This window comes from Echinops telfairi, unplaced genomic scaffold (genome assembly GCF_000313985.2).
Source record: "Echinops telfairi isolate 266 unplaced genomic scaffold, ASM31398v2 ScPeMD7_18;HRSCAF=68, whole genome shotgun sequence".
Classification (NCBI taxonomy): Eukaryota; Metazoa; Chordata; class Mammalia; order Afrosoricida; family Tenrecidae; genus Echinops; species Echinops telfairi.
This window is the reverse complement of record NW_022103915.1, coordinates 40,272,367-40,285,225: the sequence shown is the minus strand read 5'-3', so window position 1 is coordinate 40,285,225 and position 12,859 is coordinate 40,272,367. Positions and strand designations below refer to the sequence as shown.

Below are 12,859 nucleotides of genomic sequence, written 5' to 3'. Positions count from 1 at the left end.
TTGGGGTCATCGTCCTCAAGGCCTAGTGGGCCAGGATGTGCTCCAGTCTCTCCTCCTCTCCCATCATCTGCTCCAGCATGTCATTTTTACAACAAATAGCCCTTGTAATACAGTTGACAATAACTACAAATGGAATGTGGATATAAAAACTTGAAATTTCCTTTTTGTAGTAGTCGTCAGCTATATGTCTTCCCCATAATAATTGCGGTACCAGTGTTTTGTAAATATATATATATATATATATATATATCACATGTTATGCATATTTTTTTCTTTGCAAATTCTTTAGTTTTGAGTCATTTCAAAGACTTTCTCAGGAATTCAAATGCTGTTTATCTTTTATTTTACTTAAATATTTTTCTACTCTGAATTAACTCTGCCTTAATTTTAATACTTAAATCATGAAACTTCTGCCATGAACTAATTTATCAAACACAATGTTCATGGTCATTCTAAGACTTTTTTGTTTCAAGAGGGTAAAAAAATGAAAATGAAATGATGCAGAGTTCACTCACAGTCAGAGGAGACACCAATTTGGGGGCTAGCTTATCCTTTGAAAAAATGGTCGAGCTTAGCTTTACACAGGTAGTTTCTGATTAAAGATGAGATGTTAATGCTTTGCTGATTAGTCCTTACTTAGGTTTCTCTAAACTAAGATTGAATTCACCTTTAATCTTTTAGCACTAGTGCCCCAGACACTGGCACACATATGGCAAATGTGGCAATATCTCTCTTAGATAATTAATTAGTAGAGTGTTTAAATCCCAGAATCATTGGCAGTCAGGAAATAAGGCAGAATCAGTCCTTTTAAAGTTCACTTATCAATTTTATCTGCCAAGATTGTGTTGACTGATACTAGGAATATCAGAATGGCAGATATGGAAAAATAAGCCTTTACAGATCTCTCAGATTAAATATTTACATGTGCTCTTTATAAAAAATTCTGGGTGAATTCTTTTAACATTATTCATTGGCATAAGTAGAAGCAAAAAAAAGTTAAATATTGTTTACAGTATTTGGTTGTCCTTTGAGATGAATCAGCAGTAGGAATGTTAAATTTCTTTACTAATTTTCTTTTTAATCCTCTGATATTCTGGTCACATAAATAGCACAGTACAAGGCACTAAGAATACAAAGATAAGTATAAAACAATATATGGCTCCTAATCTCAGGAAATATCCAACTGGTAGGCAAATTTGCATGTAACAGATAATTACAGTGTAATTAGATGCATGTCATTGTATTTTCATACTAGATAGAATGAAGTTAAGGAGTAGCTGTAAGAATTCCAGAAAGAAAATTTTATATTAGTGTATAACTTTAAGCTAGTACTTTGTGGGTGATAAAAAATAAAGTTTATTAGGTGAAAGAAAAAAAAAACTCGTTTTTATCTTTGCCAGTTTCTGCCACCTCAAAGGTTCAGGAATTCCTCATTTCCAGGCACAAAAGCTGACAGAAAATGAAGACGCATGCTTGTTCAGTAAAATCCAGAGGATTATATGTTTATCATTTAAAGGTAGAATATCTCCCTCTCCCCACATTTAGTTAGTTTGTTTATTTGTTTGTTGTTGTTTCCACATTCTCTATCCTAGTCTAAGCAGTTTTTTCCATAAACAAGTAATACATGAAGAGTGTAGGTGCATTGTTTTGTTGAGTTCTAGAAAGGGCCCCTTAAGTTAGAGCGTCAGTGTTTGTGCCATTTCTCGGGAGATAGATCACTCCTCTCTTTGTTTCACGGAGCACCAGAGCATGCTGACAAAAGTGGTCTTTATTCAAGGATAAACTCTGCTCTGTTTCAGCAATCCCTCCTCTCCTCCACCCTCCAGCCTTTTTGAATTTATTTGTTGCTGTTTTTTTCCTGTGCCTGGATACATGGCTTCATAGTGATCATGATGAAAGTCTTCCTGGTTGCTTTCTCTTTAGAATGACCTGGCCTTCATCTCTCTGATTCTAAGCTGAGGAGGGCAAAAATGTCAAAAATAATGAGGCCAACTGGATCTGAACACTGACTCCCAGTCTCAACCCAGAGATCAGGGACTTTGCCTTAACAGTCATCGTTAGAAAAGCAATGAGGGAAAGCTCCTTGGTGGAAAGCTGTGAAATGAAGAGAAATCTGAAGCAGCTGTTAGGGGATTAGGAAAAAGTCCCAAACATAGGTAGCACTAACTTGTTCACTTATTTATTCATCCAGTAGTGTGGAAGACTGCTTGCTAGGTGAAGTGATGCAAAGAAAAATGAGAGAACTGCCCCAACCTTTGGGGAATACTACGTGGGAGAGAAACAGGTAGATTGAATCCTGCTGTTTCAGGGTTTCTAAATAAAAACTACTGTTCTTTCAACCTGGTGATGTAGTAGTGGTTACACATTGGGCGGCAATCCACAGGTCAGCAGCAGCTCAAGACCACCAACAGCAGCTCTGAGGGAGAAAGACTGGGCTTGCTACTCCCGTAAACAGTTACAGTCTCGGAAACCCACAGGGAGGTGCTATGAGTCAGCATTGACTCGATGGCAGTGAGTTATTCTTTCCAGCAATATGTACTAAACCTCTGTTATATTTCAGCTACTCTTCTATTCACAGAAAATAATAGAGCAAAGCAGGTGAAATGCCTGTCTTTATAGAACTACCTTCCAGTTTGGAATGATGGAGGTGTGAAATGGATCCAAGTAATGAATAAATGGTAAAAATATATATGTGTGTGTATATATATATATATTTCAAATGATAATAAAAGCCATGGAGAAAAATTACACAAGTAAAAATGGTAGAGATTGCTGAACACATACTGATATGGCAACATTTGAGCAGAGACTTAAAAGAAGAAGTAAGGAATCAAATCAGATGGGTATCTTAACAGTCAAGGCTACATTCACTGGCATTTACTTCATGTCAAGCACTCTTCTAAGCATTTTACATGCCTTAATGGATTTGATTTTCATGAAGTTACATAGAGGAAGTATAATCTTTTCCCCCTTTTCATATAACTTTCCCAATGTTTGAAGCTTAAATATAAAGACCTACTTCATCAACTGGAATCATTTGATTCACTTTCTACTGTTTATTAGTTGAGTTGGCACTGCCAACTGTTTATTAGTTGAGTTAGTTACTGTTTACCACTGAGTTGGCACTGCCTCATGGCAACCATATATGTAACAAAGTGACACTGGACCATCTTCATGACCTTTGGTCTGTTTGAGCCTGTTGTTGTGGGGGTTGTGCCATCCTGTCTCATGGAGAGTTACCCTCTTTTTCTCTGCCCCTCTGTTGTACTAAATATGATGCCCTTTTCTAGCAATTGATCTTCCATGATAATGTGTGCAAAGTGCAGTCTTACCGCCCTCCATTCTAAGGTGTAATCTGATTGTATTTCTTCTAAGACTGGTTTATTTGTTCTTCTGGCTGTCCACAAATATGCAATATTCTTCACCAACAAACATTTATAATATGTCAGTTCTTCTTGGGTCTTCCTTTTCATTATCCAACTTTGTTATGCATCTGAGGTGATTGAAAAGACCAGGGCTTGGGTCAGGTGTACCTCAATCACCAATGTGACACCTTTGCTTTTTAAAACTTCAGAGAGGTCTTTGCAGTAGATTTTTCAAGTGCAGTCTGCTATTTTATTTCTTGATTGCTGCATGGATGGATTTTAATTTTTGATCGAAGTAGAATGAAATCACTAAAAGCATATATACTAGAGTGAAACTAAAGCTCTAATTCAGAGTAAAATCATTTGCACAGTGATTTTCCCCAAAAGCCCTATTTCAATATTTTGAGACATATGTCTTCATAAGCCTACAGAAATGTTACTTGGTAGACATCTTAAAGAAGTTGCTTTCATAAATGCGTTAGGTTGGCGTTCCATTACTATTATTGGATAGGAATGAATGACAATTTAAGAAGGGTGGAGGGGAGGAGAAGCTATTGTGTTTTATAAGTTTTAAAAATATTCACTATTCTTTGTAGCAGTAACTTTTTATATAAATAGGGATTTATAAAAGGTAGCCTATGCAATGAATGTACAAATGTGCATTACACAATTAATATATGTATTGTGATAAGAGTTGTATGACCCTCTAATAAAATGATTTTTTTTAAAAAGGAAAGAAATGTAGCCTATGATATCACAAATTCTAAATGTAAAATACAGTTAAAAGTTTTGTCGTGATACCCTATTCTAAAGGAAACACGTAGTGACCAAATACGAAAGAAGCTTGTAAAGGTTCATAATGAAAAGATCTTTCCGTTCTCCATTTCAATGAATTTCAAAGGACATGTTGATGTGTGTGTGTGTTTCTATATGATGTGTTGATAACTTTTATTATGCAGGGAATTCCAGAATGGTTTCTGCCCCACTGATGGATTCAAAGATGCCTCACTGACTGCTCCATTGAATGTCATAATTAAAGCTCTCCTTGCTCTTAGAAAGAGAGGAACTCCTGGTCAATGGGCAGATCTGCTTCCTCATCATTGTGATCAAGATGTAGTGATTTTAGTGACCATGGATATGCCCCTTCTGTCCAGGTACCCCAGTTACGAATTTATCAGTGACAACTCTATCTCCTGGTCCGCTGGGCTGCACAATCGATACACGGAAAACTCCCTGCGCGGTGTGATCCTGGATATACACTTTCTCTCCCAAGCCGACTTCCTCGTGTGCACGTTCTCATCCCAGGTAAGTGACAGGAGGACATTTGCAAGTGGCCGGTATTTATATTTTTTAGTCATAGAGGGAATTCTCTAACCTTTTTTTAATGTTAGTTATCATGACTCAGGTGCAATTTTCTTGATGTTACAAACAATCCCTTTGTAAAAGAATGAAAAGATTCTGTAAAATCATTGTTTCTGTGCACCAAAATAACCATTAACGTATAATGTTCATATTGTGAAAAGACATTTATTAAATCTAACCTATGTTAACACAAATTCTATATTTAAAAAATAAATGAACGGTGTCATGATATTTATGTTCTAAAGGAAAAATTTAATGAGCAAATATGAAAGCAGCTTGGAAAAGCTCTTTTAAGCGAATAGCTGTTTACAAACAATGGTTGAATACATCTCTACTAAAGTCAGTTACTGGAGTTGTTTAAAGTGCTTGGCTTATTCACAGCATTTAACAGAAACAGTAAGTAATTAACTTTAGTTAATACTTTCTGATTTTTGCACACATTTCTGTATAACCAGAATCTGTCCATTTCTACACATCAGTGCACTGATACTCAAAGCTCAAATGCACAGCATTTTGCCTCACTTAATTGCTTTATATAAAATAAGAAAAAAAGCATAAGTGCATTTCCTCTTCAAGTACTATTACATTTCTACCAAGTGGAAACTGTCCATTAAATCTAAGCAGTACTCACCATCCTTTTTTGAGTTTAATTGTTGCAGATGATGATATGTTTTGGCTTGGTGTGTGTATGTGTTTTTATGACTGTTCAATCAGCCGTTGTGCCCAGTGGAGTAATCAGGATAGCAGTATTTACCGTGGATTCTATTTAGTGCTGCTTTCATATATGCACGTATTTTTGGTTAGTTCATTGAACAAGCTGTTCAATGGCTGTTTTGTCCTCTTCATTATATTAGGTGCAGAGGTGCATTCAAAGGAGATTGAAAATACTGATCTTTCCCTGATTCAGAATCTTATAAGCACAATACAAATAAAATACTAGGGAATAATTTCCAAGAAATAGAAATTGGTATAAGATAAATGTATGTGTATGTCTTGAGAAAATTCAGGGAAAAAAGGAAATATGAACACGGAGAGCCACGTAATTCTCAAGAGAATATACTTCACGAAATTAAAGGGACAGTTTCTTATTACACTGCCTGGTGATTGTTGGAAAGATAACTTACAAGGCGAAGGCTATGCTTTCTTTCAAAGTGCAACGCAAATGCAACCGTACTACTGAGAGCCAAAGAGAAAAGGCAGCACTGATTCTTGTTAGAAGGGAAGACTCCCTGGGCCCTCAAGTCTCCCTGAGGGTGTCCATGGATGGCCTTATTCTCGGATTAGAGCGAGGACTCTCTCTCTTGGAGAGTACCCGTTTCAAGTCTGAAGGTTGGGCGTTATAGCCAACTGGCCTCTCTCAGCTGTTTTTGAGACTATGGCTATGCACTTGTATTGTCTTCATTGTTGTGGTTGCTAGATGCCATCAAGTCAGTTCCGACCCATAGCAACCTTATGCACAACAGGATGAAACAGCCCGGCCCTGTACCATCCTCACAATTGTTCATATACTTGAGCCATTGTTAGAGCATGGTGTCAGTCCATCTCCTTGAGGGCTTTCCTCTCCTTCACTGCCCCTCTGCTGTATCAAACATGATGTCCTTCTCCAGGACTTCCTCTCTCCTGACAACATACCCAAAGTATGTAAGACAAAGCCTCACCATCTTTGCCTCCAAGGAGCACTCTGGCCATATGCTGTCTTAATTAGTACTCCTTATTACCCTCTGAGGAGACCTGCTGACCTAGCGGTTACGAGGTGGGCTGCTATCCACAAGGTCAGCAATTCAGAACTACCAGTTGCTAAGTGGCAGAGTGACAGGCTCAGAAACTCATAGGACAGTTTTATCCTGCCCTGTAGGGTCAGCATCAACTTGATGGTAGTGAATTTGGAATGTATTTTACCTCTAACTTCTAATATCCATTGCAGTGTCTACACAGAATTCAGAGAATACTCATGATTAAAGGGTTTGTTAAAGACGTTCACAAGTTGTAATGCAAGTAAGAAAAGCTCAGGATACAGTTGTTCATCAGCACAGCAAGTTCTCTCAGGTCTTCTACTAAATGCTCAGAGAGGCGTACCTCTCTGCTGTAAGCCTCAACCTGCAGGATTCAGCTCAAGCTCTGGGGGTCAGCAAACCCAGCGCCCTGAATATAGTCCCCAGAGGAATCAAGTCGCCTGCCCCAAAGCACTCAGCTTTACTTGTTCAGGAGCCTAGGAAGTCCACCACTGTGTTTCTGGTTCTGCTCCTGGTCTGCTGCTGCCGCTCCCCTGCCGTCTTGATTTGTTTTCTGGATCCAGAAGGTTCCCTGTGCAGGAACCATGGGTCCAGGGGATGCATTCCATTCTTGGCTTTTGCTGATGTGATCCCTTCTTCCCGACTTTCAGAGGGCTCATTTTGTACCCAGCAGAATGGCATTCCAGGGAATCCCCTTTATAATTACTCACAGATGAATCACATCGTCGCCCAGCTTCTTACCAGTGTTCTTCTCTAACACTATAATTCAAAAGCATGAGTTCTTCAGTCCTCCTTTTATGTTCACCGGTTTTGACAGGCAACTGAAGCTTTTGAAAATGCCATGGCTGGGGTCAGGAGCACCTTAGGCCTCAAAGTGACATTTTGGTTCTTTAATATTTGTAACACTGAAGAGATCTTTAGCAGCATATTTGCCCAAAGCAGTCTATTATTTGATTTCTTTACTGCTTCTTCCATGGGGTTGATTGTGGGTCCAAGTAAAATGAAATTCTTGACAACTACAATCTTTTATCTATTTACAATACTATTGTTTTATTGGCTCAGGATTTGGTTTTCTTTACATTGAGGTGGTAATACTAAAGGATGTAGTGTTTGCTCTTCATCAGTATGTGCTTCAAGTCCTCTTCATTTTGCGAAAGCCAAGTTGTATCATATGCATATCACACAAGCTGTTAATGGGTCTTCCAATCCTGATGTCATGTTCTTCATCTAATCCAGCTTCTTGGATTATTTGCTCATTTTACAGATTGAATAAGCATAATGAAAGAATATAGCCCAGACACACACCTTTGCTGGTTTTAAGTTAGGCAAAGAAAAAAACCCCTTGTTCTTTTTGAGTGACTGCTTCTATGTACAAGTTCTACATGAGCACAGTTACGTGTTCTGGAATTTTCATTCTTCACAATGCTATCCGTAATTGTTATGATGCACACAGTCAAATGCCTATGCATAGTAAATAGAACACAAGTAAACAGCTTCTTGATATTCTCTGCTTTCAGCCAAGATCCATTTGATGTTGTCTGTTCTTGAGATAGTCTCTAAATTCAGATGGAAATACTCAAGGTCATGCTTTGGTTCTTGTGGACTTGTAACATTTATCAGTTTCAACTTGAACTTCCATATGAGCGCTTGATGGTTTGCTCCACAGTCGACCCAACCTTGTTCTAATTCATGCCAAGATAGGATAGGAGGGACTTGGACACCTACTTCTAAGAAAGCTGCCCAGTGAAAACCTTCCTTATTCTAGGTTTCCTTAATAATACCAGTTGACTCATTCTGGAGAGAAAGACTGGCCTTGGCTTGATGTTACATCTCATGACGTTAAAATATAAACATCTGAAATAAAGGATACCAGGAATAATATGCATCTAGTTAAAAGCATGGACAGCCAGGGTTCAAAATCTAACCACTTATAAATAGAATAATCTTGAGCAAATTCCTTAATTGACCTGTGCTTTAGTTTTTGCAGCTATAAAGTGATAATAATGATAAAGCCTTATTTGGATATTGAGGTAATTAGATTGGATAACATCTAATAACAATGCCTGCCATCTAGCAAAAGCTTGGTAAATATTTGCTTTTTTTTTTTGCTTTTGTAGTCACTTTACTTTAATTATTTGCTTTCTCCCTTCCCAAAGTCCCCATTAATTTTGCAAGGCTTTATCTAGATTTGAAGTTTTAAGACCCAAAGGCTTTTGATCCTTATTTTGTGATAGTTATACCATGATATTAAATTAGTTTATGAGTAAAATAGTAGTGCTTCTTATGGTCTTGATTCTTCGCCTTGTGGTAAATTCTAGCACTACAACTTAGAGAAATCAGTTAATTTCTTCGTATTTTAGTCCCTATCTGCAACATTAAAAATAATGTCCAAGTTCAATTGCATTTTCAAATTAAATGGAGCACTTGGGAATTGGCCTTCATGTTTCTAGATTTCAGATTCTCTAAGAAGTTAAGGTAATGATTAACCCCATCAAGTTCCATTTTTTAAATAAGAGTTTAAAATGAGCATTTCCATTTAGTCTTTTTGGTGATCTTTATCATGAAGGCTGAGGTTTTAGAGGACTGTCAAGTAAATCCAAAATTGGTTCACTGACCATGTTAGCAATCATTTCCAGTAGTTTCTTTTTCTTTCTTTCTTTTTTTAAAAATCATTTGATTGGGGGCTCATACAACTCTTATCAAAATCCATATATACATCAGTTGTATAAAGCACATTTGTACATTCATTACCCTCATCATTCTCAAAACATTTGCTCTCCACGTAAGCCCCTGGCATCAGCTCCTCATTTTTCCCCTCCCTCCCTGCTCCCCCCTCTCTCTAGTAGTTTCTTTTAAGTAAATTCTAATTAATAGTAGTAAATACGTGTGGTACAGCTTTATTCACTGAATTGGATACCACAACTAGAGTTTGGGGGGAAATTTGACCTGAATTGAGTTCCCTAATCAAAATGTGCATAAAGAAAGGATTTTCTTAGCAAGATGGTAATATTCTCTCTTTTTATCTTCACCTGTTTTTAGAAAAGTTTCCGAAACTCATTTACTCTATAATGAAAATGTCTGTTGATTGCTAAAATGTTATATCTCTATGGGTATATTTAGAGTTTAACTTTGTTATTAAGTATGAAATTCAAGAAATGCAGTTTATAATATGATAGAAGGACCCAGTTAGGATGAGAAAGTATTGTAGAAAAAAATCTTAAGTTCATAAAAATGACCAGATTTATTGGATTTGCCCGAGACTAGAGGAACCCCGAGACCCTTACCTGAGACCCTTACCTTGTAACTTGAAACTGAAGCTACCACCAGAGGTCACCTTTCAAATAGTAGATTCCAAACCAGCCCACCTCTGAAGAATATGCCCCTTTAAATAAAGTGCAGAGACGGAGCAGTCAGTATCTATAAGAAGCCAAGGGGAAAAGGCAAAGAACCTGGACAGGTGGAATGGGGTGGTAAGCAGGGTGGAAAATGGTGAGAGTGCTTGCTCACAAATCATGGGCTTGTAACCAAAGCCTCAGCGCAATTTGGGTATAATCTATTGAGTGGGAATCTAAGTGTGTAAACATCCACCCAAAAATATTTGATTCTATTTTATGGATAAACACCTAAAATGCGATAAAATATTTTTAAAAACGAGAAATGTACTCATATTATGAAACCAGCGATCAGAGACGGCATCATTTGGACAAAAGGATCATTTTAAGAGCCCTAGAATGCCCTACTCCGTGGGCGAGGCAGGACCTTCTACTCCCTTGCCCAGTCAGGCTCAGACGCTCACAGGAGCAGTTCCGCCCTGCCCTGCAGGGTCGCATGGCAGTGAGTTTGAGTTGTGGTTTTTCAGAGCTACACCGATCTGGTGGATTCATGCCCTGCCTTCTCAGACGTTAACTCTAGCCTATGTTGCTCCAAGCTTGCTACTGTTTACCTAGCACACTTAAACTCTTCAGAATAGATATATGTCTTTTATCTCATTTGCCAGTACCAAATGATTGTCAGTAACTAACTACCTGAATCTGGCGAGCAGAGATCCAAGTCCTAAATCAGCAGAAACAACATATAATTGGTTAGCATTGAATGAAGGAATGTGAGTGGCACCTCTCGCATCTCCTAAACCTTAAATACTCTAAGGGCAGGAACTATGTTTTAATCATTTTTATACTACTAGTACTCATTGTGTGGTACTGTGTGGCTCTTAATGTTCTTGAAATTCACTGATCTATATTAATGAAGGACCTTGCAAATATATATACATTGTTGTTTTCTCCTAGAGATCTTAATTTTAATAACCTTTTAAAGTAAGTAAATAAATAAGAAAAAAAGCACAAAAATGAAGACTTATTTGGCTTATACAATCATCTGAATGCAAATTAGACTAGAATTCACTGTTTCAGCTAGTCAATCCTAGAGACTCATCTTTTGGGCCGAGGATTGTCAAATTGCTATGAAGGAGAGATTATATATATTAACTTTTTCCCCCCTCACTCTTTCCCAAGGTCTGTCGAGTTGCTTATGAAATCATGCAAACACTGCATCCTGACGCCTCTGCAAATTTCCACTCCTTGGACGACATCTACTATTTTGGGGGCCAGAATGCACACAACCAGATTGCCGTTTATCCTCACCAGCCTCGGACTGCAGATGAGATCCCCATGGAGCCCGGAGATGTCATCGGTGTGGCTGGAAACCACTGGGATGGCTATTCTAAAGGAGTCAACAGAAAACTGGGAAAGACGGGCCTCTATCCCTCCTACAAAGTCCGCGAGAAGATCGAAACCGTCAAGTACCCCACATATCCCGAGGCTGAAAAATAAAGCTCGCCCAGTTCAAAACATTTGAGCCAAACAGTAGACCAAGAAGGCCCCAACCTAACCATGTACGGTTCAGTGAGACACAGCGTCAGTAGCAACTGAGAACTGAGCTCAGCAGCAATAGCAACTGAGAACAGACTGATGCCTCCTAGGTGGAATTGTTCTTTAACAAGGGTCGCCATGCCCTCAGCCCGTGCACAGTCCAATAACGTACTCACATATAACATGCAAACAGGTTGTTTTCTACTTTTCCCCTTCTTTCAAGATTATGTACCCATGAAACAAACACTGCCACACTGTATCATTTAAGTGACAGACAAATTTTGTGTGAGACTTCAAACATGGTGCCTATATCTGAGAGACCGATGTGACCCAATGAGAAGACCCACGATGATCCCTGCTGCCAGGAGCGTTGATCCTTAGCCAGTGGTGATGATGGGACCACTGAGTGCACTCCAATCAACAGATTCAGAATGAGAATGGCTATTTTTTCCTTTATTATGTTGTCTGGATATATTTTTTTTAAGTAATTGCATCAATTCATCCCACCTCATCTTTAATAAGTGAAGGATACATCAGAAAATAAAATATTCACACTCCATTAGGAACTTTTGTAAAACAATGTCATGGACAGATTATTTAGTACTTAATGTTTCTGGACATTCTCTTTGATAACAAAAAATAAATTAAAAAAAGAGCAATTTTGTAAAGTTTCTAGAATTTTGCATCATTGGATGATCTAGTGGTTAGCTTTATAGTGGAAGAACCATGATAAAAAAAAAAGCTTTATAGTTTTTATGCTTTCCATTTTTCTGTTCTCTTTCTGATAGAGTAACCAAATCTCAACTCAGATATTCATTGGTCAATTTTAATACTGAAAACTGAGTTTAGTTGGTGTACATTACAAATCTGATTAAGAACAGTCGGTGAGTTTTCATTCTCTATTTACAGTATCATTTGATTATTTTTAATTGAATGAAATAATTATACTCCTTGCCTCCAGAGAAACTATTACCTGAATTTCTAAACAATCATTTCAGCTCATTTAGTAACTGTGTTAGTCTGGGTAGACTACAGAAACAAAATTCATAGACACTCATGTGTATAAGAAAGAGCTTCATATGCAACAGCAGTTGAATATTGAGAAAACATTCCAGTCCAGATCAAGTCCATAAATCCGATAATAGCCCATGTGTACAATACCAATCTATAAAGTCCTCTTCAGACTCATGCAACACATGCAATGATGCTGAATGCCGGAAGATCACAGGCCAGTGGGTGGAAAGTCTTGTGGATCCAGTGGCAGTGGAAGCATCTCAACGCTGGCAGGGGTCTCTAAGTGGCTCCTTCACCTCCAGGGCTCTAGTGTAGCGCTATGTGTCTTGTCAACAGGAATGTCTCGCAGGGAGTGAACGTGTGTCTCACCTCCAGCAGCTGTTTATCTCCTTGAAGCCTCCAATTGAGGTCATCAAACTACGACCCGATTGACAAGCTAAACTCCACCCCTTCACTCTTTAAGTCTCAAATGACAACAGATTATGTAACTACCACAGTAACCTTTCTTATTGTGACT

General features: G+C 38.1%; 1 protein-coding gene across 2 annotated transcripts in view; it reads left to right on the top strand.

Annotated features, from left to right (window-relative positions):
• The window catches only part of FUT8 (fucosyltransferase 8), a 166,790-nt gene extending 154,791 nt beyond the window's left edge, over nucleotides 1–11,999 (top strand). For both annotated transcript variants that reach the window (XM_004698659.2, XM_045288156.1), the window contains 2 exons: nucleotides 4,520–4,670; nucleotides 10,972–11,999. In XM_004698659.2, the coding sequence (XP_004698716.1) occupies nucleotides 4,520–4,670; nucleotides 10,972–11,289 (469 nt within the window). In that variant the 3' untranslated portion in view covers nucleotides 11,290–11,999. The remainder of the gene's footprint in view (nucleotides 1–4,519; nucleotides 4,671–10,971) is intronic.
• The last annotated feature ends 860 nt before the right edge of the window (nucleotides 12,000–12,859 follow it).